Source organism: Xiphophorus hellerii, chromosome 20 (genome assembly GCF_003331165.1).
Source record: "Xiphophorus hellerii strain 12219 chromosome 20, Xiphophorus_hellerii-4.1, whole genome shotgun sequence".
Lineage (NCBI taxonomy): Eukaryota > Metazoa > Chordata > Actinopteri > Cyprinodontiformes > Poeciliidae > Xiphophorus > Xiphophorus hellerii.
The window spans coordinates 12,062,285-12,089,673 of NC_045691.1; the positions used below are offsets into that span (position 1 = coordinate 12,062,285).

At 35.4% G+C, this 27,389-nt stretch overlaps 1 protein-coding gene across 1 annotated transcript; it reads left to right on the plus strand.

Moving 5' to 3' along the window:
* Window positions 1-26,654, plus strand: myg1 (myg1 exonuclease). Its single transcript, XM_032548880.1, has 7 exons — window positions 1-329; window positions 1,392-1,504; window positions 9,540-9,699; window positions 10,564-10,713; window positions 16,698-16,820; window positions 18,342-18,523; window positions 26,267-26,654. Exons 1-7 carry the CDS (start codon window positions 48-50, stop codon window positions 26,472-26,474), a joined length of 1,218 nt encoding a protein of 405 aa, XP_032404771.1. The 5' UTR covers window positions 1-47; the 3' UTR covers window positions 26,475-26,654.
* Window positions 26,655-27,389: the final 735 nt, after the last annotated feature.

Consider the following 27,389-nt stretch of genomic DNA (forward strand, 5'->3'; position numbering starts at 1 on the left):
CATCTAAATGTGCCCGCCACGACCGCTTGTCGTGTGGATTTACATGAATGTGGAGTCCACGAGTTATTGCACTTAAATTGACAAAAATCTCCCATTCAGTAGGACATAAAATCCCTTTGTGTCATTTAAAGGGGTTACATTTTCTGTGTGGGCGATTTCGTTTTAGCTCTGCGAACAGTTGTGACGCAGAACAACGATTTATGTCAAGAGAACCGAAGAGAATCCGCATCGACGAAATGGGCATTAAAAAGATCGGAACTCACAACGGAACCTTCCACTGCGACGAGGTCCTGGCCTGCTTCTTCCTCCGCCAGTTACCGGAGTACGCGGTAGGTACAGCAAACAACAGAGAAGAAACTGTACTTTTTAAAGTCTCTTATCTATTGTTTTCTGTGTATGCACCTATATGCCACCAGGAGGCACTGTGGTACCGAAAAAAGGTGTTCTTAGAAGTGCATCACATTTGACATATGTACATTCAGAATAGTTTTTTTCCTCATAAAGCATGTTTATGTTTGTATGTTTTTATTCTTTAAACTGCTGAAAATATCTTATAATGTGCAACAGTCATTAACCAAATGTTGAAAAGTCAAGTTTAACTACTTGAATAAGGGTTCAAAGCTTTCAGACTTGGGGCACTTCCTTGTAGTTTTAAAGCCATAACAAAATTTGTCCAAATCGTAATTTTTAGCCTTAGAAAAAGGGTTAAAACTTAGTATTGTCTACACTGTTTCATGTGCCATTTTATAAATATAAAGTGGCCTGTTTTTTTTAAGTCTAAATTAGTGTCATGAAGCCATTTTACATTAGAGAAACCAGCATTAAAGAAATACATTTTTATCCATTTATATTTAGATAAAAGAGTATAATCAAATTTGAGCTATAACGCAAAACATAAATTTAGTAAAAGAAGCCAGAAAAATAATACACATTCTAAGGGATTTGTGACAACAGAGTTAGCCAAATTATAAGATCTTGAATAAAGTAGTTTGAACATTTGTTTATTTCCCAGTAGGTTACACTACTATACAACATTGTCCAAAAGGACTTCTTCTCTTCTTGAAAACTTCAGTGTCCTCACCTGTTTCCCTTTGATATAAGGTGTGAGAATATAAGACTTTGCAAATCATTTAAACTAATTACATCTATAATGAGCCAGCAAAATATTAATGCATCAAACTTAATTATATATTAAATAAAAATAAATATGGCATCCAAGAACTGTTTTAAGATTCATGCAATTTGATAAACTGTGAATTTCTGGTTATGAACACAAAATAGAAACCCCTTCTTGATTATGTATATGTAATGTATTTATGCTATTTACATGATTTGTAGGTGTTTTTTCCTCCCCTGTGATGTATTTATGAGTGACTGTGTTCTTTCCTCAGGAGGCTGAAATTGTTCGAACAAGAGACACAGCTGTACTGGCAGAATGTGATGTTGTTGTTGACGTGGGAGGAGAATTTGACCCCAAGAGGCATCGCTATGACCATCATCAGAGGTACCAGTTATATCCAGGCCAACTTTGCTTTGGAAACTTGAAACAAATAAGTTTCTATGGATACTTACTCTTTGGAAGCAGGTCCTTCTTGAAATGAGATCTAGATCTCAACGGGGTTTACCTGGGTACATAAATAAAATGAAATAAAACAAAAATAAGATAATATAAAAACGTTCTACATTTTTTGCAACTGTTTTTAAACTGTGAAACCTGTATATAATATAGATTCATTACTCAAAGTGAAATATTTTAAGTCTTTCAAAATGAGTATGGCTTACAAAGAAAACACAAAATTCATTGTCTCAGAAATATAGAATAGTGTGAAAATGTTAAGCACTGTAAAATGATGGTGTCACTCCCTAATCAGCTAATTAACTCAACACACCTGCAAAGATTTACTGAGTCTTTAAATGGTCTCTCAGTCTGGGAAGACTGCTGACTGGACAGATGTCCAGAAGACGGTCATTAACAATTCCACAAGGAGCATGAATCGTAAAAGGTCATTTCTAAAGAAGCTGCTTGTTCTGAGTTTTGTTTCCAGCCATAGACACTGAAAGTTGAGAGGATGAAGAAAATATGGTGGGAAAAGGTAGCAATTAGCAAACGCCTGGTGGAAATGGACATCTGCTGAGCTCATCATAGGAACTACTTTTCAGTTCGACACTCCTAAGAGCGGTTGCAAATGGACAAACATTTATGTAATGGTTTAGGTGGAGTGTTGGAAAGAGTAGGAGTTTCTTAAGGAGACAGAATCCAATTTCTAGGCCTATTTCTTTTAGGTCATGTTTGATATATGCAAATTTTTTATAACTATTGTAGCTAACATAGTTACTTGATTGTGCTTTAAAATTGCTCTATGTGCCTGGAAAATACATAATACCACCCCTTTAACAACTTGAAAGCACTCTATCTCATCTGTTAAATATTGCAACACACTTTTTGACTTTAAATATTTTTGTTATTATCAGATGAGGACATAAACGCTGGTGAGATTCAGTGCAACAACTTAAATATATTGTCTTACAAAGTGTCAATTTCTGACTCTTAGTGTTCTATGTCATGTGTCATGTTAGCATCATACAAACTAATAATTGCAGTAATGAAGTATTTGCAATGTCATGAACAGTCCTGCCAAAGAGCTTGGTAAACTTTAAACGCTAAATAAAAATGAGTCTAGGATCTGCTGATTATTTATTTATGTTCAGTACAAAATGAATCTGTTTCATCATAGTGTTTCAAACTAAATACTTGAAGTTGGAAGAAATTGGGTTGATTAATTTCAGTAGTTTTATTATTTTGTCCTACATTTTCTAATATTTGGGTTGCTGAGCATTTCACGCTTTTTATTGTGTAAATGTTTATTGCATTAAGACAAACAAAACATTCTCTGTCAAACACACAATTGAATGGGACCATGTGTTACTCTGAAATCTGTATATCAAGCTCTGAATAAATTTGTCATTATCGGCAGCTATGCTGTCTGTGGTCCAGGTTGTTCACACTGAATTTTCCCCACATTGCAATGTATGCTGGGGTTTGAATTGTGTACTGATGGTAGAAGTGATAAGCTCTTTCATCTTTAGCCTACAGGTTGCTTGATTGAAGATTTAAAAATATAAATATTCTTGAGAACATTTCCACTGGATTTTATCTTAGTACTAGTAACTCTTTGAAAATTTTACTGGTACCTGATAGTAATGAATCAGCAAGATATTCCACCAGGCCTTTTTCTGGCGAATGTTTGAAATATTATGAAATGAAAAGGTGCCTGTTTCAGGTCTGGTCTTTACCTATATATCTACTGGACAGTGTAACTTTATAATACTAACAGAACGCATTACATTTTGATGTACCAGTTTGGCCTATCTTTGAGCCAGACACTGTAATTAATCTTGCTTATTACACCTAGAGTTTTCTGTCTCTAGCATAATTTATTGTGCCACTGTTTCTCTGTGTCTTCTTATGATTGTAATGTTTAGATAATAAGATTAGGAATGTTTTCATTATCTAGACCTTCAGAGTAACTCTCCCCTTGGTTGCTGTTCTGACATATTGAAACAGTCTTTCTCTGCACGAACAATGAAAAGACAGGCTCTGTTTTTTTTTTTAGCAAACTTTCTATTGACTGATTTCACTGAACGTCTGGCCATGTTGTCCAATATCACATTCCAGGTGTTTTGCTAACTTACTGCCCTGATTATGATCGTAAATGACTTTCATGGCTATAGTGATGAACGTATGTCGGAGATCTCTCCCTCCTATACGGTTAGTGGTAATTAGTGCTCCTTCAATCAAAGCCCCTCCTGCTGTTGGCTCACGAGGTTCAGAGGCTGCCACAGCTCAGTAGGAGGCCACAGGAGAATGTGTCTGTCACTCACATATGCTGATGATGATTGTATTGGAAAGAAAGCATGTAAGCGGGCCGGATACTGGAGAAAGATCTGGAAAATGGTGGCTAGACACGTGAACTTGACAGTTGCATTGATACAATGAAGACCTGAATTCTTCTTCTATAAGCTGTTTGCCACACGTTAATTATACATTATATTTTGTGAGAGGTACAGCTTCAGTTTAGTGGTTGCTACTCAAACCAGAAAGAAAGAAGGCATAGTGAATAGATAGGAAAAATAATGTTTGATATGGAGCTAGCAGTGAGTAAGGTAAAGATAAGGTTTATGGATGAAGTAAAGGAGGATATTAAGAGAGGTGGGGTAACAGAAGTTGATGCTAATGATGGGATGAGATGGAGGTAATAATTCGCTCTGGAGTCCCTTAAAAGGGGCAAATGAAAGAAGAAGGTAGTTTGATGATTGGACTGTAATCACTTTTAGTCAATTTAGACCCAGGTAATTGTTGCTTCCCTGTTTCGAGTCATTATGTTGCGCAGTCAAGATAAACTGATTTGTTGGGCTTCTGACAACAAATCAGTTTGTTAAAATGGTAGCAGCAGGTTTTTTACTTTCAAGGTGTGAACCAGGACTCCCCCCCCCAAAGATGTTAAATTGTTTGAACTTCATAATCAAATCTATTTGTTTTTTGTATAATAAATAACTTACACTAAAAGAAAATAGCATTTTAAAACTATTTGTAACCGTGAGAAACCATTACAGCAGATGGCCCATGCTGAGAGGAAACTCTGGACCACTCTGCTTTGGCAGCTGCACCAACAATCTGACACCAGATTAAGTAGAAGATAATGGATGGATAGGTGAGCTTTATGAAACAGAAATAAAAAAAAGAAAATCCATAGATATCAATATATAACTGATTTTAGGTCAGGTACATAAGTTGTGTATTAAAAACATTTCTGAAAGACCCGTGTAGCAGTCCATTCTTTTTACGTTGTACAATTTGCTTAAGGAAGCTTTTCAAAATCTTTACATGGGTGAATTTATTTAAGATACTAACATTTCAATAAGCTAACATGTCTATTATCTCCTATATAAAGTTAAGTAGCTAGCTAGCAGTTGGCTAATACTACTAACGACATGTTAGCTGTTAGAAATGTTAGTATTTCTTTGTTTTCTACTGGCAGCTATCGTCATGTAAAGTTAAGTTGTGTTCCAGCACTTACTAAAATGCTATGCTAAGCTAATATGCGACTGAATTTATGTTAATTAATGGGATGTTTAAATTATATTTGCCATTAGTGTTCGCATTAGTTAATATGATACTTGCATATTATTTAATAGCAACTGAAGGCAAAAATAAAAAAAAGTTTGATTAGATAGCATGAGAAAAATAGTATATTACCCATCAATTGCTTATAGTATGCAATGTAAAGGTAAGTGGTCTATTGTACCTGTACTAATCTTAGCTAACTTTCTACTAAATGTATGTTTTATAATATAATAGCATTTTTAAGTTTAGCTTAAGTTCTTACAAAATATCTGGGATTAGATGTGACTCATCACTGTACTGAAGAACTGAAATACTTTTATTAATTTAGTATTGAAATATAAGTTCCAGGTTGCAGGATCTGCATGAAAAATGGATCTTGACAGAGCAGGCTGCCCAAACTACTTGTAGTCACTGAGAATATTTAATGTAATCTCACCAGAATGTAATTTATTCAGCATTTTAGATTCTTGTTATTATACACTTAAAAGTGACAACATTAATGTCAAGTCCATAATTGTGTTCCAACACAATATTACACTGAAGTAGGAAAGGTTCTGACATTTATATGGGTGTTACTTCAATAAAAGCATTCAACTCTGACAATGCACCCTGCAGCTCCGCAAAACCTGCTCTGACATGCCTTTCATATAATAACAATGCACTGACCCAGCTTCTGACATCCTTAGACTGGAGTTTGAATTAGAATCTCTGTGATATCTGCACAATCTGATGGAACAACACTGATCCACAGACCAGGGTACAGGCAGGGGAGCTGCACAAGATTTATCCTACAGTTTAAAGGTTGTGATTGATGCTCTTTCTGAAAATATAAAATACAAATTGGTAATAATGATGTTTGGATTTTTGTCACATTTAAAATGTTACCTTTTAGAAGGAGTGAAAATGCAGCCTGATTTGCTGCCTCTTTGCTCAAGCTTAATTTCCCATCGTTGCCAGTTTCAAGAAGCAGGATGTTTCTTGCAATGCTTTGATAAATCTATGAAACACACACACATGCACACCCCCACACACACGCCGACAGGCTAGATACACAGCTTAAAGCAATCCTTCTAATGATTAGAGGGATCAGAAACATTAAGTAGTTTAGCTTGTAAACACGTGTCTAAAGTTTATTCAAAACTTTTTCTGCGAAAACATTTGCAACTTTTTCCTTTTATCTGTCCCCGTTATGAGTCAATGTGGCTCATGCTGTAACGTTGATTTCACACAAGCAGATCAGATGACTATTTTTTTTGGCTCGTTCAGCATGAATATGCTTCTACATTTTCGCCAGTGATTTTTTTTTTTTACTCTCTTCCTATCAGTATGATATCCTCCATATTGCCGAAGAAATGCCTCAGCCTGGCCAATTAGGCCTTTAATAGCTGTGATTACCCCCTGCTCCACTAGCATGTCACTCATTCGTTTGACATCCTGCTTTCTGCTGTGCTGTAGCCAAAGCATCCTAATTAAACTTGAATTAAATGACCAGCAGTAGCTTATTGCTGGAGCCCACCCAACTCAGCACGTGTCTGAGGGGAGACCAGCAGTGGCTTTGTGAGCTCAACCTAAAAGACATGCTGGAAAAGAACACTGAGGAGCATATCAGTGTGGAGAATTATTTTGAAGCTTAAAAGTATTGCGTATACATCTCAGATGATAAATATAAGGGAAAACATTAGCATTAGGGTAAAGTGCATAAGCTTAACACATCTGCATGTCAACATTTTGTGACAAACAGCTGTGTGGTACTCTGTTCTTTAGTTAGCTAACATTAGCTAAAATGTAAGTTATTGTTACTCTAAATAAATCTTCTCAATACAATATCAAGTACAAACAGCAACAACTTGAAGTAATCATCTTTAGGGCTGAAATGATTTACTTGATTAATCAGTGATCAATCAATTATTGAAATAATTGTCATCTAGTTATCAAATAATCATTAACTGGAGTATACAGACTCAAAAAAGTTTTTTCTTTTGAGTCAACAAGAACAACATACTCGAGTAGTAACTAAGCCAAATATGTACAAAAAATATATACATTTTATATGTAAGGTTTTAAAAAAAAAAACGACCTCGTCTGTAAATGTGTTTTAGTGGCATAGTTTTAGCTTCACCTGGTTCAAATTCTGTAGGAAAAATAATCTCCTATTAAACATATTTTGTTATCCAGTCAGTAATAGGTTAATCAAAAAAAGTCAACAGTCAACAGATCAGCCCTACACTGTATAGTTTTTAAGTCTTGCAGAAGGACTAAGCTGCAGATGCATGCTTTGCTACAAACGAGCAACAGTTCCCTAAATGAATGGTACATTGTTTGGCATTCTAGGCAATACGATGTATTATTAATTTATTTTTAATATTGTAGAAAATAAGCTTAAGTGGTTAAATGAAAAATCTGCAGAAGGTGCCAATTAATCAACTAATCATCAGAATAATCGATAGAATACTTGATTACTAAAATAATTGAAATTTACAGCCCTACTCATCTTTTGTATAACTTAATCAATGTTGATTAAATTTGCTCCCGTCCTTTGTTCATTGTTCCATCAATCTACTCACCATTTCAGTTATGCTTACACAGCTTTCTCAGGAGTTCAAATTGGTCTTTCTGTTTTGAATTTGATGCTGTTAGGACAGATGTTTAAGGATTTGTCCTACAATATTTTGATTAGCGGCTTCCAATGAAGCTCAAAGCGTTGCCCCTCCCCTGCTGCGCTTCATAGCTGGTATGATGTATTTGTGCCGATATGCGGTGTTTGGTTTTCTCCAAACATTGCTCTGAGAATTGTGGCCAAACAGCTCTAATTTATTTTGTCGGCCCAAAGGACATTGCTAGAGAAATCTCATGGTTTCTCTGGATGTACTTCAGAAACATGCAGATTGCTGTCATGCTTTTTCTATGAACAGTGTTTTTCTCCTTTCAGCCATACATGCCATACATGTTAAATTATTTCCCAGTTGCACTGTCCTGAACTTTGCTTTTTTTTTGGCGTCTCAGCTCCGCTGAGAATTACATGCTCTGACCTTGTGGCAAATGTGATAGTTCAACCTCTGCTAGGAAGATTGGCAACTCTTGAATCTTTTCCACTTGGGAATCTCTTTGTCTGTGAAATGATGGACTCAAAACTGTTTGGAAATGGCCTTATAACCCTTACAGAATGATGGTTGTCAACAGTTTCCTCTTCATTCTCTCCTTTGTGTAAACACTTCAGACCTAAAATCTTATTGAACATGTATGTTTTGGAGGCTTTCACACTACTTATTGATCAATTAATGAAATGTAGTTCTATAACAGCACAAGGGTGCTAATTTCTTCATTACTGTAAAAGTGTGAGTGTACTTAAGTTTTGTGAACATATCTTCTTCATTATTTTCTACATGTTGTTTGTATTCAGGGAACATATTAAACACCAAATTATTTCTGTAATACATGTTACATTTAAAACATATTACATTTAGCTTAATTTTTAGTCCTCTACTCTTGGAAGATCATTTACATTTCCTCGTTCTGAGGTATGAATGATTTAAGACCTAACTGTATACCTCCTATTATAATTTCTTTCTTAAAAGTTATAAATTCAAATGTCAGTATTTTTTTGGCTGATTTCCAGCTTTTGTTTGAAAGGAAGAAAAAAGAAACCTTGTAATTATGATTTATCTTTGAAATCTGTGATATAAGAAGTTATAAGTAAAGCACATACTGTAAATATTTTTGTGACTTTCAGACACAAAAAGTCACAAGGACAGTGAGCACTGATCAGACATTGCTTTCTTATTAGCAGCAAATATAGCTGTGTTAGAGGACTTTAGCCATAAAGCAGTTCTTTGCTAATAACCTAAAACAAAAACTTAAATACCATCTTATTTAACAGTTAGCATGGCTAGCATTACAAAAAAAAAAAAACAGTCTCTGTGTGCATATTGTGTAAATCCTAATATTGACTCCTAAAGATTGCAGTATTTTCAAATCCAAAGATTGACATCTGTAAAGGAAAAAGACAGAGCATCTTTTCAATCTCACTCTGTTCAACCGTACGGTTCTCTGTTGAAAGTCTTTTTTTTTTTTTTTTTACAATTTTTGACATGTCAGAAAAGAAAAATGTACCATAGTCTTAATAGCTGCTCACATTTCTGTGCCTCCAGCCTGCTCATACTGAGAACAGTTAGCTTTCAGTCTTCTTCCAGTCAGTAACAACATCCACACCAAAGAGTGTTGTTGTGAGCATGACTTGGTAGCACTCAGGTTTGGTGTGTTTGTTCATTTCCAACCAGCTTGTCACTAGTCCCACCTCATCTCTACTAATAATGGTTAAAAAAGTGAAATAGTTCAACTTTGTTAAACATGGTCATAAATGGAAACCTTTGTTTCTGCTGCGGTGATCTGAGAGGTTATCTTGTTCTCCTTTCAGGACTTTCGCGGAGAACTTCCACAGTCTGTGTCCTGAGAAGCCGTGGGTGACCAAGCTCAGCTCTGCCGGTTTGGTCTATCTGCACTTTGGCCGCCGACTGCTGGCCCAGCTGACGCAGATGAAGGACGATGACAGGCAGCTGAACGTGCTTTTTGACAAGGTGAGAAAAGAAAGATGACAGATTTATGGTCGCCCATGGATTGCCACTGATTGTGCTATATTTACTATACTAACAGTCAGCTGTTGGAATCAGATCTGTTTTCACTGAACAGTGTGTTTTTATCATAAAATTGAAAGCTGTGACGACAAAAAGCTTCTTAAATGGGAGAGACATTTGCTCATATTACAGTAAAAAGCATTCAATGTTAACTGCAAACTATAAAACTAAAAAAAATCTATGCCACTGTAGCAATTGCAAAATGTTCCTTTTAGTTACTGTGTAATTTGCAGCCATGTGTTTGCTCTTGATTATTGTCAGTAAGGAGTGATAATTCAAATGATTTATTGTTTCTGAACTCTTGCCGAATAGAAACACTCAGCTGTCAGAGTTTAGAGTCTCAGGATGCCAAACCTTAGGTCAACTTTAATTTTAGTGCTATTACCTCATATCGTCTTGGTTTGTTTGATGTATTGCTGTGTTTAAAGCCATAGGTAATCCTTTTAGACGTATCTCAGGCTTTATTTATTTTAGTGTTTCATGTCTTGTTCTCAGCTGTTTTAGACAAACAAGTGCTTTGTTTTCCTTTCAAGTCTCTTGCAAAATGTCAGCTCTTTGGTGATTGACCTTCTGATGCACTGAGGGTTTTCTGCCCCAAATCAGCTTCTGTTTGTCTCTTCTAATCCGTGCATACAGTTTACTTTCTTCTTTTTAATCTCTTATGTATTCAGTAAGTTATTTTCCCATGCAAGTCCTTTTGTTTCTTCAGAGACTTTATAAGACTAAACAGACTTTATGTTAAAAAAGAAATGGTAGATTCTCCTTACTGATTCTCAATGTGTCACGTGTCTCTTCTCTCGCTCACAGTTGTATGAGAACTTTGTGGAGGAGGTGGATGCTGTAGACAACGGTATCTCACAGTGTGACGGGGAAGTTCGTTATGCCGTCTCCTCCACGCTGAGTGCACGTGTCGCACATCTGAATCCTCGCTGGAACAGCAAGAGTCAGGACACTGAGGTGAGCACATGTGACCGTGCATGTGTGATTTAGTCACACGTGGAGAGGCATGGAAATATCACAGGGTTACTCTACCTTTTATCGATCTGCGATCTTTTATTTAGAATTGTTGATGGTTTTCATTAATATTTTAAGTTAGTCAATAATTAAATAAGGGCTGTCCCAGAATAGTTTGATTCTGTATAGTTATCAGTAAACTATGACTGTATTTTAACATTTGTTAGAACTGCCTAAAAAAGAAGAGTGAAGAGTTTTGAAAAAAGTATTGAATTTTGGCCTGGAACAATGTCTAGGCACCCTGTACTCAGTCCTTTCATAGATCATGCCAGTTTTCTCAAGCCAAAGTAACTTTCTTCAAATTGCTCTGTACAGTAATAGTGCTTTGTCATTGTAAGGCAGAGAAGCAGAAAAGAGCAGCAAAGCTTGATATAGGAGAAGATGAAACTGGAAGGATGAAAATATTTTCCAGCAAATAAAAACTGTTTTTGTGCAGGAAAAAATAAATCTAGTATACACAGACACCAAAAACAACCCCCTTTAGGTTTTAGGCTGGTTTAAATGTAAATCAATATCTTTTTAAGTTCTGTACCTTAAGTTAAAGGTACAGAAAAACAATTGTTCAATAAACAATACATATTCTTACAAGTACTGTATAAATGTCATCTATGCTATGTTTGTTATTTTATCATAGAGTTTAAAAAGCACTTTAAATCTTGAGTGTTACCCATGGGAAAATATCAGCCACTTTGAAACCCTAATTATTACAATCCTCTGCAGAGTAGTGAACTGCAAAGCTGAAAACCAGTAGTCGGCATATGTGTATCTGAAAAAATAAATATATAATGACATTATCATCAGTGTATCAGCCACTGTATCTCTGACTGACAGAGTGCTATTTTAATGAAGCAATTTACATATTTATAGTTCCATGCATGGTAAATGAAAGTTATATGTTTTACATGTAGGGCATTTAAAGCATGAAGGGTTTTTCCAATGTAACATGTAATATTGATGAGGTTTGATTTGTTTTTAGATATTTTAGAGGAATAATAATTGATATTAAGTGATATTCATCTTGTTATGCTTTAGCGTAAAAACAAAATGGCCTGAACTTCCATTATGAATGATGAATAACCTCTTACCTTCATACATTTTCAATTACCTACAGCCACCTTTTGTTTGGCTTTGATATTAGACATAAAGCGTTGCACTCCTGTATAAAAAAAATCCCTCTTAATTATAATGACATGCATAATGAACAAGCTGTCTTGACACAAAAAAACTTAAATGGGTTAAAAGTGTTGTGACTAACAAAATGGGTGCAAAGCAATTAGTGTCCAGAGGTTCAATTTAAAGCCGAACAGAAACAGACTCAGCAACGACCCAGTGTCACTTTTCTGTCTCATTAGTGCAGGATGGGAATGTCTTCAGGGAATCAGCACCTGTTTTCAGAAAGCCCTCATGAGATATGTGTTGCCCAGCCTTGCAAATATGTTGACTATACCAATGGCTTTTTCCATTGTAAGGGCTCTTAGGGGACCAGTTGGGTGATTCTCACGAACCCAACCTATTGAATGTCTTAGAAGATTTTAGGGGCATACTCATAAAAAACTCAAAATAATACACTTTTATTTGGACAATCATTATTTCTAATATTTGGCACAGATCATTGTTAGTTACTAAAATAAGTCTTTTAATGTTTTTTAACTGTTTTTGGAGTCACAAATTCATTACCGTAATGCGTCCTAAGGGGGAAAAAATGCTTTCGCCTCAATTTTAACATGATAAATAATCAAGCAGATTTATAAAAAATATCATAAATTTGTTTAAATATACATAAATTAATAAAATATGATAATATATAATAATTTTCTGTTAAGTAATTCAGAATATTTTAATAAAAGTGAGTGTCCAGAGGTGCAACTCTCATTACCGTTACACCGTGTTCAAAGTCCTGTAATATTCACAGCATTTTTTTAAATAAAGTTATTCTGACCCATGATGCACCACAAAGAAGAGAAGACAAAAGATGGCTACAAGGTAAGATTGTTTGACATCTTTTGATCATGATAACTGTTAGGTTTCTCCTTCCATATGCCTATTTTTACACTATAGGTGATCATTACCGTAATGTATAATACCTCATGTTCCTAAAAAGTTATTAATAAGATACTGTTTTGTACAGAAGAAGTTAGGGAGTTCACACTGTTTGTGAGAAAAGTTTAACTGAGTCATCACGACATGCTAGAATTTTAAGCCAGCTCATGTGGATGTCGTTCATTACCGTAATGCGTAACTTTCATTACCGCGTAATCTGAGGCCTGTTACGGTAATGAGAAATAAGGTTACGGTGATGAACAGTGTCATTTTTCAATAATAAATAGATGAATGTACAGGTTATTTACACTGTACTGTTGTTTGTTATAGTTTATTAGACTTTACATTTTTTTTAGGCTAAATTTTTATGCTAATTTATGGTAATTGACATCAGCTAATATGAAGCGCAAAAGGAAGTGAACAGAAGAGGGCGGAATCAAGAGTTAGGGTGTGAAAAATTACAAAAAATGTAATACAGACCTGACCTTTTCATGTTTTTGCAGATAAAACTAAACATAATGTCTCCACAGGTTGTTGCTACTGACCCAGGAAATATTAGATTTCGAGATGTCTCGTACTTCTGTAGTCACTCTTGTGACTGCTTCTCCCCAAAGGAGTTTGTTTTCACTCAAAGGGAATCTGAAGAGACCATCAAAGTAGCAACATGGGTCCTTGTGGACTATGACGGAGACCTCTATACTTGCACAGTAACACAGGTAGGTTTAAGACTGAGTGGAGAATGGGAAGTCAGGTGTGCAAGTATTGGATTCAGATTGTCAACATGTAATGTGGAGGTAATGATCATGTAATAATCAAATCGTCTTTGAAAAACGCAGTTGATAAATGTTTTTTTGCTTCATTAATCCAGATTGCCAGTGGTCAGTATGAGGTTGATACAATGAGCTGTGCGGGAGACAACCGCTTCTACATCCCATCAATAAGATTTGCTGGTGAGAAGGTGTGGTATTATTTGGATGACATCAAAGAAATTATTCCTGAACCACTGCCTACCTCTTCATCCGCAAGACACTTCTGTGTGGTGTCAGAAATCTGGGCCAAGTACAAAAAGAAAGTCCAATGAATTATTAGCTACATTGGCATTTTCCACCAAAAAATCTCAAATTTTGTAGAATATATAAGTAAATTTGTAACTTTTGGATGTGGAACAAAAAGTTCCACACTTGTTTCTCAAATATTTCTGATTTTAATCTCAAAATTTCATGAGTTTTTGTAGTAAATTGTTTGACTTCTTGAACTCAAAACTCAGAAAGATTCTGACATTTAAAAATAAAATTACATTTTTTGGCAGAAATTTACTCTTTTTTCCTATCTACAATGGCCCTCTTACATTGTCATTTACCAGTGTTAATGAGAAGGATTTTTTTTAAAAAACTTATGAAATATGTGATTTCTTGTGTACTAGCATTGTTTCCTGTTTATCTGAGTGGGGTTTTGTATTCTTCTTTTTCACACAGTGTTGTATCACTAGACATTTGCTAGCACAAAGTTGAAAAAATACATGAATTCAGTCATTTCCCAGTTGTGTCTCCTGTTATTTTGAATATAGTTCGATATCTTTTTTCTCTCTGTGCCTCTCTTCTGATGACCTATCATCTCCCTGTGCCTTGTTTGCTTTTGCATTTACCCTAAATCAAACTCATTGTTTCCCATTGTTTTTTGTGAATTTGTTTTGCTTCAAGCAAATTCACAAATATGAACAATTTTAAGCAGTGCACTATAGCACTATTGTAATGTTGCCCATTTATTTTAAATAAATATTACTTCAGTTTGTACTATTTCTGAACCACTGCCTACCTGTTCATCAGCAAGACACTTCCGATTCACTTCCTAGTCCTTATAGCTGTTACTGTAAGTATTGTGACGCAAATATGGGACTATTTTTCTGTTCAGTTTGTGAATGTCGACTTAATAAACTTAAATCAAATTTGCAAATGTATGTTTTACTAGGGTATTTTATTGTTTGTGTAGTTCAATATTAATATAGTTATGAAGGGTTCACTACCGAAACATTGCTATTCATTACCGACATGTGTTTTTTCATTACCGCTATGTTAACTTTATGAGGATTTATTTAGATTAGTTATATGAATTACTTTTATATTTTAACCCCTTGATGAAATGTGCCAGACCCTTTATACTATGGTTATATTGTTTTTTCAATGTAATGATTTGATACAAAATCACAATCAAAATTAACTTTGAAATTTGCATAACTGTTACGGTAATGACATTATTTTTTGCAGTAAAATAAAACATTTAGCTAAAAATGCCTATTTTTGTTTATATCTGTCTCTTTGTGCACACTGAAGTCCTTGGTGTTCAAAAAATGTGAAAAAAAAGGTTTTGTGGTTTCTAATTTCTTCATGGAAATTGTGTTACGGTAATGAATTTATTTGCTCAAAGTTAGAATAAAATGTTTAAAAATACCTAGAAAATGTGCATATAGATTATAATTTTACAGTAAAAAGTAAAATTAGTATCCATTTTATAAAGAGTGAGTGTTTTTGTGTGTATATAATGTTTTTTAATTTTTGCTACGAGTTGGACCATGTTCGTGAGAATTACCCAGTTGGCCTATTTGTTTTTTCACAATTCAGCTCACACAATTATAATTTTTTTGTCTGGGTACTTTCCTCCAATTTCCACACTAACTGATCCTTCTGGCAAGCCGTCTCGGGGCGTCACTGAAAAACTGAAACAGATTTATGGTAGACTAACCTGTGAGCTCTTAGCAGTGACTGTGTGTTATAATTGAACAAAGCGTATTGGATTTTCATCTCCTCGATGCATGACCGCAAAAACCCTCTGCTTCTTCAGGCTTCTCATTCAGATGCATACAGATTAGACCTCTCTATGGCATACAGTGTGAAGATGTGTGTGGAAATGTTTGTGCTGTGTTTTTGAGCTCTTACCTTACATACATCTTTTTTACATACGTCTTTTTTTACATACATCAACTGAGTTGATTTGTACATATTATGTTGAAAAAATAATATATACTTGTGCAAAAGCATGAGTTTAATTTCCAACCTTTCTTTGGACACACGTTAGATTCCTTTCATCTGGAAATTTTCCATTAGGCTCTCATTATTTAAAGCAGGTGGTTCTGCAGACTTAACAGCTACAAACCTATATAAAAATTGCCCATTCTTGTTCAAATCTGTGAACTGAGGAATTCAGACTTTTTAGTAATCATGTCATACCTTCTGTCTTCAGCTGAGGACACAACCACAGTACCCTTGAAATACAGATTTTATTGAGGTCTCTAGATGACAAACACTGTGCAGCTCTTTTCTTTGGCATCTTAAAAACATTTACCACTGTGGATTTTGTCTTATTAAAGCAAACTATTATCAGTATCAGACTGTCAGAACTCTCTAGTTCTTTCTGAAGCTGCTCATTATAGCAAACTGCAATACTTATTGAAATATCCACGTGCACAACAAAAGGACTACTTTGAACAATATTTGTTAAGGTATTTCATTTCAGGTGTTTTACATTAACACTATTTGTGACCTGTTAGGTTGATTTAGCTCTGCTTGAGGCTAAAATTGAATGTAGATTTTGGTGACCAAGATGCTAAAGCTTGTGGAGCATGGTGAAGACATTGTGATGAAGGAAAATAAAGATTAATTTTAAAAGGATTATGCACAACTGATAGCGTCATATATAACAATTATAATGCAATTATTATTCTCTTTCCTTTGACTTTCATATTAAGCAATTTCAGGAAACAAACTGGAAAAACAGTTGTGATGATGCGTGGAGATGTAATTTGTTTGAATGCATTTCCTTAGTGCTCTTAATGCGGTTCTCCAAGAAACTTCAAAATTAATCACAAGCTAATCTCTTCAATTTTTCACAAGGATGGCTTCAGGAAGGCCCTGAAGATGGTTGGGGAAGAGTTTCTGGACCGTCTGGATTTCTACAAATCCTCCTGGCTGCCAGCCCGAGCAGTGGTTGAACAAGCATTCAAAGAGAGACATCAGGTAACAACACTGTGAACACTAATTTATTTTTCTCTTCTTTTTGTAAAAAAGAATAAATATCTATTTATTAATGCACTGACAAAACAGAAAAGTTGTGAACAAAGCATGTCTGAAAGGTGAGGGTAATTCATAAAACACATTTGTTGTGAGCAATGATCAATAAATATGTATGTTTCAAAGTATAAATGATTTGCTTTTGTTTATGCTTTCATTTTGTTATATATGTCCTGTGCCTTTAAGAGATGCTTACATCCTTCAAGAATTATTCAAACTGTTAAATATTGTTTAAAGTGTGAATATATGCATAGATTGCCATCTGTAAGAAAACTAAATGTACACATTCACTGATAAATAGCTTGAGCTTTGACAATGTCTATTTTGTTGAGACTACGCAGAAAATGAATAAAAACAGCACAGTCATGCATGTAACTCAAACGGAAAAATAATCTGCTTCTGTTGCACCTTTTACTTGGACTGATATGATAAAAGCTGAAACATTTCCAGGAAACCTACAAACAACTTATATTCATTAAATTGAACAGAAATATGCTTCTATTCACCCGCAGTGGAAAAAAATCCTTAAGTCTTCATATTTGTTAGCCTGACTTGTTTAAATGCATTTAATTTTAATATTATCTCAATAATTAAAAGTAATTAATTCAGTAATCAATAAAAATTTATTCGGTTGGATGCACAGTCTGCACATTGACATGCAGGCACAGCAATAATCAACCACGTGGATCTAAATGTTTTTTAAGACATTTATTTATTAGGTGATTAAATGTAGCAAACAAGTTATCTAACTTTGTTGCGTGCACTTAGCAACTTAAAAGTCTAGCACTGACTTTGTTTTCACTGTCAGTTTTTCAGTAGTTGCTGGATGGCGTCTCTTCAGCCGCTCTTCATTCATGTGTTCCTGTGATTCATAATAAAGCCTCGCAGAACATCAAAACTTTCTTTTTACCTTTACTTGCATGAAGTACTACAATAATCTAGACCATTTGGGCTTTTGAAAGTCTTGAAAAACATTTTATCAAATAAAATGTTGATGTTTCAATCAGGACAACTAAACAAATTATGACCAGATCAACCACTGGTCAGAATTTGAAGATGCCTGTTTGAGTGGAGTACCAAAGATCTGTGGCATGAAGCCAGATGGCAGAGCTCCAATTATACCTGGCTGGGAAGCGACTTTTAATAAGAGAAGAGCAAATATGTAACTATAATTTTTAATGCTGATGGAGAAGATGTTTTTACTCCCCCCCCTGTCTGATTAAGTTAAGAGTTTGATTTTTTTTAATTGGTTCCACTCTGTTGATCTGACTGGTTGAAGCTCGCCAAAGACAGATTGTAAAAACAGATGGTTCATTTTAGTCATCTGCCAAGAGTTTTTCTTTTTTTCCACAAACATTTTTCCGCATCAACTTCTTAAACGTCTCTCAGCAGCAAACCGTCTGACACGGTGGCTTGGGAAGAAAAGAAAATTCACTGATTGAAGTTTCCCCTCTTTGTTGTTTCCAGGTTGATCCCAGTGGGGAGGTGCTGCTGTTCTCTCAGGGTGGCTGTCCCTGGAAGGAGCATTTGTTTGCTCTCGAGAAAGAGCTAGACGTAGAAACTCCCATCAAGTTTGTCCTTTACTCGGACCAGAACGACCAGTGGCGTGTCCAGTGTGTCCCTGCAGGGCTTAACACCTTCCAGAACAGGTAGCAACAACACAGACTTGAACCAAGTTCTGTTGTTCTTTTTGTTGTTAAATGTCATTTAAAGGCCAAATCTGCTGTATAGCGCACAGCTTTGGACTGTTTAAATGTAGGGAACATCTCAGAGAAGTATCTTTGTGACTATGGCTCCCACAAAGCTTCCTACAGAACAGTTTTATAAAATGTGGTTACAGTCAAACCTTAGTTTTCTTCATGTGTAGAAGTGAGCTTAGGTCTGGTGACAGAGACGAACGATGGGATACGATTTACCTTTAATGCCTAGTGGACCATTTGACAACAGCTCACGAAGCGTGAGCATGTTATCCAGGGAGAGCATGCCTCCTACAAAGACTGAATAACTTGTTTTTACTCTTTTGCAAGGAGGTAATATCTTAGTCAAGACAGCAGTTTTGTTCTCACAGCTCTCTCCGAGGAGCAGGAAGACGTAAACACAATCAACACTTTGATGAAGCCCCCAGAGTTTTTTTTTTTTTTCCATGCACACACCTCTCACTCAGATATGTCTTTTTTTTGACTCCCTGCTGTTAATTAGACCCAATGCTTTGAATGAAGTTAGGCGACATATTTCCTGTTTGACAGCTGCATTTACTTAGAGCTACTACCTATACGCTTTAGAGTTTTCATTAATATTAATGAGTGTGGGATTCATGCTCTGTTGAGCAATAGAAATTAGCATATTGTGTCATTATCTCATCATCCTGTTCAGACTGTGAATGCCATTCAATCCTCAAAAAGTCTCTTTTAGTTTAACAGAATGTTGTGTGCAACTAAGTAGAGCTACTCAATATGTTCAGTTGCAATGGTCATTACAAAATATGTTGTCAAAATAATCAATATTTTGATATAATCTACAGTAGAAAAATGAATTATTCAAACATACTTATTTGCATTAACATCGATTTGCCCAAACGGTTGCATTTTTCCAGCAGCAATGCTCCAATAGCAGAGATACTCAGACTCTCCCCGTTTATTGTAAGTTTTAAACTCTTCTAAAATGGTGAGTATATCCAGAAAATTACATTTGTGTCCTGTAGTTCATAAGCAAACTCAATAAGACAAAAAAAAAGAAATGCAGAAAAATGCCGAATGTTAGCTGTGCTAAAGCATATGTTCGACAGTACTTTAAAAAAAAGTAAAACTTCTGTATCTGCAGTAGTGAAGTAGTAAATCTCCCTCACTATATCTGTTTAAATATTAGCTTCATGAATAGCCCAATGACGAGGTTCTGGTGGTTTGAGCTCCCCGTCAAGATGCGCTTCCCAGGTTTGAAATTAAGAATGACGCAAACCTGTTTTCTACTGCGGTACCAATTAACAAAAAAATCAATCAGCTGACGGATCAGCCGGTTACTAGTGAAGCAACAAAACTAACCAGTGTGGCTTACTCTGTTAGCTGTTTGGCTTTCATCTCTGTATTTGAGAACAGAAAAACAACACAACACATATTTTAATATCTAGTGTAGATATCAAAACAGCAAAGCTCTTAATTGTAATTACTTTCTTTTAAAATAAATTAACACACCATTTAAAAATTTTGGTTTAGTAGCATTCACATTTAAACTTTAATATGGTTTAGTTAGTTCATTGATATATTACTGTCCCTTCCAGCAAGAGCTAAGTTTTCACTGATAAATTATTACATTATTCCTGATGTGTATTATCCTATGTCAGTGCTGCTGTCTCTGGAAATTTTAAGTATGCAAACGATGCTCTTGGCTCATGAAATGCATGTTTCACTTTTCTTAAAATACATTTACACTAAAGTCCAGATGTACCACTTCTTTGCCAGGATGTTTTTAGTACTGCGTCACCATCTGCATATGTTCTATGGAGAATTGCTTGGCTTCAGTTTCAACTGTTTATCAGCAGAATAAGCCTACAGAAGTTTCTACATAGTTTTTACATACAGAGTTCTTATATGTCTTGTGCACACTTCTGACCAAGTCAGAATAACCGAAACATGTTTGAAAAAGCTCTCTCAACAGGTATCTTATGCAGAAAACTCATTGGTTACTAAACATTAATGTAAATTATGTCCAAATGAAAAATTAAGACTGAGATACAGTGTGAGTAACTACGTAGCTGCTCATTTTTACCTGGTTGCAAAAGCTTTAGTTAAGAAACTTCCACCGAAAGTTAATTTATGTAAGTTTAATTAAAGCTAATTCTATAAAATGTTTATCTATCTCCTCCCTGCAGCTGATTTCTGGTTTCACACCAAGATTATTTGTAAGTGAAAACTCAAAACAATTTCAAGCCCTGCCATACATCTGAGTGTGTGCTCTGAAGCTGATTGGGGACATTTAATTAAGATTTTATGCATAATCCTGCTTATTATACATTTAGTTTGGAGGCTTGTGTTGGCGAAGATTAATTGGTTCAGCTAAAAATCCTATGATGCCTGTGAGACATTCTCAAGTTTTTTTTGTTTTTTTTTTGCCTTTATTGCTTGGAAATGTTTAAAGGTAAATGTAATAAAAGTTGATAAGATTGGTCCAAATTCATTAAGTTAATGAGTAAAAATGACAGCAGATAATATTGTGAAAAATGAGGAAGAAAAAGAGCCAATTAATGCAGCTGGTGAGACTGTGTGCTCTGTCTTTTTTTAGCAATTCATGTCCAGATCTTGGTAATGACTTGTAGACAATAAAATACTAAAAGTTTTTATTTTTTATTTCTGATGTTACTCGTTGAAATAACTCTGAAGAAATCTAATACATTATTTTATATGAAATGCTGTGAATCTCTGAAGCTGCTTGTTAAAATGTCTCTTCTTTGTGATAAAATAGAACTCATGATAAATGATTAAAATTAAAACTTTCACCTTTTAATGAGACAAAAAGCCTCGAATCTTCAACTGAAAACCTAACCAATCTGGAAACTGTCAAGTTGTTTGCACAGTGGTGCACAGCCTTCAACAGATGTGTTATTTCTCCAGCAGTAGCAGCAGTTGTTGCAGTCAACTATTGCTGCTACTGCTGGAGAAATGTCAGTAATCGGACTGTTACACATTTTCACATTTTTGTTTAAACTAGTTTTAATAATAGTTTGAACGAATTGGATTTTTATTCAACTTTATGATAAGAATATTACAGATGAGTCTAAGCTTTATATTAACAGAAAGTTACATTTTCTGTTAATAGTTAAGAGTGAGTATTTTGCACTGCTGAAATAATATCCATAAATGACACTAATATTAAGTTGGTAGGTTAAATTATGTGAATTACAGAGTAAGATGTTATTGTGAATGCAGTAGATGTGACATTTGTTGCACTATTATTCAGCGAGGCTTCTATTTTTTTGTTGTCGTTGCAGTGACATTGCTGGAATTGAGTCCATGTTGTCACTCTAGATAGCATCTCTAACCTCTTCACTGCTCTGTTCTTTAAATATATTTCTCCTCCACCTTTGATGGAGTCAGACCTGGTCTCAGATTCAAAGGGCTCATTACCGATTGTGAGTTTCTTGAAAGCAGCAGGGGACCATCTGACCAAATTGTGCTCACACACACAGGAAGTTAAAAAGAAATTTGATTTTGTTCTCCTGGTCTGACCAGTTGGTGTCATGTTGGACACTTTTATTTTTCACCTCTTTCCACAAGCTCCTGTTTCTCCAGCTTTCCAATTAGGGTTTTTTTCTTCAGCTTCTCTGCTCCTCCTTTCTCTTGGGAGTTTTCTGTCTGTCCCATAATTATCCTCTTACATTTCGTCACTTTTTTTCCATCTGTCTTGCTCCTTCCTATTAATCCTATTTTCTCTCCTTCTCCAATTCGTCGTCTTCATCTACTATCTCACTTTCTCAGCTTTCACACTTTCTGCCGTCCCCCTCTTCATCCTCCTGCTAGACATTTTTCCACACCTCTGCAGAATCCTATCCGGTAGCAGTGTGTTTGAACTTAAAAGACAGGCACCTGTTTGTGGTCTCGGAGCACCTCAAAGATTTAATTTAATGAAAACATGCTGGTTGGTGGGGAGCAACATGAGAACAATGGCTTATACGATGGATTAAAATAAAAAACATAGCTCCAGATGGCTCTTCTCTGGGTGGCCTGTTTCCTCCCAGTGCGCTTGTGCCGACTCTGCAAAAGGGGTGTTGTTATCGCCTGTGTCCCTGCCACTGCACCTGGGGCGAAAGAGGTCTATTTTTATCTGCATCACATTGCTAAGGAAGTGTGAGCCAGCGGAAGGAAGATGGAAGTGAAAGCATTCTTTCTGTAGAAATATGCTGTATATTTACTGTATGTGCTGAATGATACTATAGCCTGAAAGCATCATGGGGAAAAGCAAATAAACACCATTATTTGTGCAAGAAAAATAGCTGCTCTCATCTGTAACCTTATGTTACCGCAGAATTTTAGTACTTTGTATTCTCTTTTCCTACCATATTTTCAATCATTTTTAGCAATAAGTAAAAAAAAAAACCCAAAACGCTGACTGGTATAATTTACTACTGTCTTTTTCCAAGATGTCGCAATTAGGTTTACATTTTATCATGAAATTTTGCTGTATTTATTGTGGTAACCATGCAAGTTTTGTGGTTTTCAAAGATTTAATTAATATTAATTGTCACAATAAATCAAAATTTTTGAGAGAATTTTTTTCCGGTAACTATAAATAAATGCACCTTCTGTCTCAAAATTTCTCAATCCCAAGATTATTGAAATAGCAGTAGAAGCAAGTCTTCGAACTTACTTTCAGATATAAAACAAAGGAAATTAAGGTAGTATTCTTTCGGTCAAAAGTGAAGTTATTATGCCATAAGTTGGTGCTTTTTATTCATGGTAAAGTTATGAATATTCATAAAAAAATACACAACAACATAAAGTTCACAGAAGAGTGAAACTATTATTTATGCTAATGCTAAACTCCATCCATGAATCAAATGTTTGCAGTGTTAACCATTTGCCTTTTTAATTAATACATTAGAGGACAAATAACAAGCTCATATATGTGCATAAAACAACATTTGAGTCAGTAGTGCAATAATTTAAATGTACATCAAAATTATTAAACAATTTATTTATCTTGTTTAACTATATATAGGGATATATCTTTTAATACTAAAAGCTTATATTTCTATAGATGAAAGGCAACTAGCAGGTCAAGTACTACATGATGTCAATAATTGCAGTTTTAAACTAATAACGTTCAGTTTTCTCCAGTGTTATCTAAATTGAAATAACATTTTTTTTTAAAGAATAACTTTGTATCAGCTGAGATTCACCTGCAGGGGTCTTCTCCTATGAGATTGTAATTTGCTAATTGAGGTCATAGTTTTAGTCTGGTCATCTTGGGAAAAGGAGCTTCCTCCTCTGCCATAACAGCAGCAGCTACAGCAGTCATTATCCCCCCTCCACCTCCACTCCTTCGCTCATTACCACCCCTGTTGACCTTTCCTCTGAGCTTGTTTTCCAGCCATACTGTGGAGCAATCGATTTGTTGATCCCTTAACGGAGATTATTCAGCAGCTTTGCAACGCTCTACACCTTAGGTGGTCATGTGACAATCCTAATAGGTGTGAAACTGGGTTCTCTTGAGAGTAATCCCAGTTTTTATGTGGTGCTTATTTATTATTTTCTTGGTTGCTTATCTCTCAGATTTTATGAGATGTTACTTATATTTAGAAAATGGCAGAATGTTTCAGATAGACATTTTAAAAAGCTCCTCACAACAACTTTAAACTGTTTGACAGGTGTGTCAGCTTATTTTTGACAAGTTTAAATGCATACATCCATAATTCATTCCATATTCAAGCAAGAAGATGGAGAATATTTTTAGGATCTGGGGCCATTTTTTCTCCGGGTTTTGAAGCATTTGAAGTAATTTAAAGCCTATTTCAGAGACCGTTAAAATGCAAGAGGTGAGCAATGAAGTGCAGAGTCAGAATTAAATCAGAGTGAAAATATGCTAAATATAACAGTCCTTGAAGGAGGGCTGGAAACTAACATAATGGAGATTATAACCCCATCAAAGTAGAAACGACATGCAGATGTGCGCATACTCTAGATAACTAGTAATGCGTTTTAAACGATTGGCTATGCTGTTGACAGACGTGTGTATTACATGCAGTAGGTGGTAAATGAGCTGCTCCACATTTTATGAATTGTCAGCTTCTATACGCCTCATCCAGAGACGCTTCGTGGAGGTCAGCTCATAAAACCCCGCAGAGTCAATCTTTTCCCGCACTTTGTAAGATTGCTTGTTGACTCCTGACACAGTATGGCTCGCCCGCCACTTTGTCGACTCGTGATTTTCCGCATTGCTGGAGAAGAATAAAGCCGACTTTTATTATTGCTGCATTTGCAGGCGCTGATGCTAGATTTACTGTGTGCAAAGGTTCCTTTCACGTCATGGCAGCTGCTCATCTCTTGTTTTTCTGGTCATTGAATTTGAAAAGAGGAGGACAATGCGAGTTGTTGTGGAAAGTGATGGGGAAATTTTGTATTGAATTAATTTTTAATGTTGTGTATGTTTTTTTTTAATGATTTTTGTTTCTTTTATATGTCCAGATAAATTTACTTTAAATGTGGATTTTGCTGATATTTGTGTTTCAAGACCCTGTTTTTTGTCCCATTGCCAATATGTGCAAATACAATATACAGAGACCACTGCAAAATGATCAGCTTCTCAGATTTGACTTTTTATAGGTATATGTTTGAGTAAAATTAACATTGTTTTTTTTATTCTATGAACTATTGACAACATGTTCTCTGAAATTCAAAGCAAAAATGTAGTTTTTATTTGCAGAAAATGAGAAATGGTCAAAACAACAGAAAAGATGCAGTGGTTTCATACTTTATGCAAAAATAATGCAAAGAAAACAAGTTCACATTAATGTAGAAACAATACTAATGTTTTAACTCAGGAAGAGAAATCAATATTTGGTGGAATAACCAGGAGGTTTTTGATGGGGTTCAGTGCAGTGGTTTCTTCATTTCTTCTAGAGCTGTAGATACCTGTATAATATCTATACTGAAAAATTCCTACAATGTGAGTGGAAAAATATAAAGTTTTAAAAATGGCACCCTCATTGTGATATAAAGTGCTTGTAATGAGAGCTAAAATGCACTGGGCATTAAAAGTGAGCCCATCTACTCATTTTTTATTTATTTAAGTAACATTATTTCACTATAATTTAGAGAATCTAATCTGTGAGCAAAGTTTTTATTATTATTGTTTTAAAAAAGAAATATTTTTGGCAACTTCTGTAGACAAGCCATTTTTGTTCATTCTTACCATAAACTTTAACCTCTAAAGTGTTAACTGACACCCATAGAGGCTGAGATGTTTCTGTATTATGTCTGGGCTTTGGACAGCAACTCTGAAGTGAACTTTACTTGAACGTCCACTTCTGGGAAGATTGGCTCCCATTTTGAGTGTTTTTCACACAAAGATATAAATAATTTTTCTCATTGTAGCTGATGGTCTGTAAATTGTTAGAAATGGTCTTTTATTACTTCACAGGTTGATGGACGGCAAAAGCTGCAGCACTTATTTAGACGCCTGCATTCAGCTCATGTCTAATGTTATTTAAAGATTTTACTGAAAAGTCATTTGTCAGCAAGGCTATCTTTTCACTGGTTTGGTTTTTAATTTTTTTCTCATTTTATTCCAGATTACATATTTGTTCTTCTATTTTGATATCTCGTTTAATAAAAATGAATTATAAACAGGAAGTGAACCATGTGGCGTCCATCTGTTTGACCAACTCCCCCTTCTGTTCCCAGGCTGTCCCTTCCAGAAGAGTGGCGCGGTGTGCGAGATGAGGCGCTGTCGGAGCTCAGTGGCATTAAGGGATGTATCTTTGTCCACGCTGGAGGATTTATTGGCGGCAACAAGACCCAGGAAGGAGCCCTGGAGATGGCCAGGAGGACCCTGCAGGCTGCCGCCCAGTCTCCTGCGAAACGGAAGCAGCTAAATGTCCAGATCGAGTAGCCAATGCATCATAAAGAAACAAAGAATAACGTGTTGGTGTAGATTATAATGGTTTTGTTACATCATGAGTCACTAGATGTCTTGTAGTTTTTCTATGTGATAAAGACCACTGTGGCTTCCACGTTGGTATTCGTATTTCCTGCTGGATTAAAAACATCAATAAACAAACAGTATTTCTAACTTTGCTCTAATCCTTTGGTTTCACCTCAGTCGAGTAAATATATGTTGCCATCTGATAGATCAGCTCCTGCATCTTCAAAGACTGTGAAGTACCACGACCTTACCTTCAAGGGTTGATTTATATACACACCTGGACGGTGGTTCTGTCCTTTCATTTCCAGTATTGCTGACATTAACCAAAGCACAACAAAGAGATTCAGACGCCACTTCGTCCAGCGCCGAGATCAAAGCGTCAATAATGACGCCTGATTAATTCAGAGAAATTAAATTTCCAAACGCCATGGAGGAGCTGTTCCCTGATTCACCCAGTGCCTCGACAAGGTTATTGGCACAGTCAATTTCCCACTAATAAACTCAGAGGATGTGCCCTAAAGTTTCTCATTAATACTCTTCCACTCCAAAGCTTTTTTATAACTCCCCTCTTATTGCCTGCTTTCATGAAGCTGACCTTATGCCTCTGGTTCTACATGACATTTTATTTTACTATCATTGCAGGTGTTACTGTGTAAATGCCAAAGCAAGGGGAAAAAATATAAGTGACATGTTGCTTACAGCTGCTTTGTGTTGTTCAGTGGTGCAGAATAGTTTGAGTTTTCAAGTAAAAAAATTCTTTTGGGGTCATCTTAGATACTAAGACCAAAGAACAAAATGACTTGGAGAATAAACAACTAATGAGCTTGCAAAAATGAATGAGAAATTGACATGCACCTCTCGTATAGATTATGAGTGTGTATG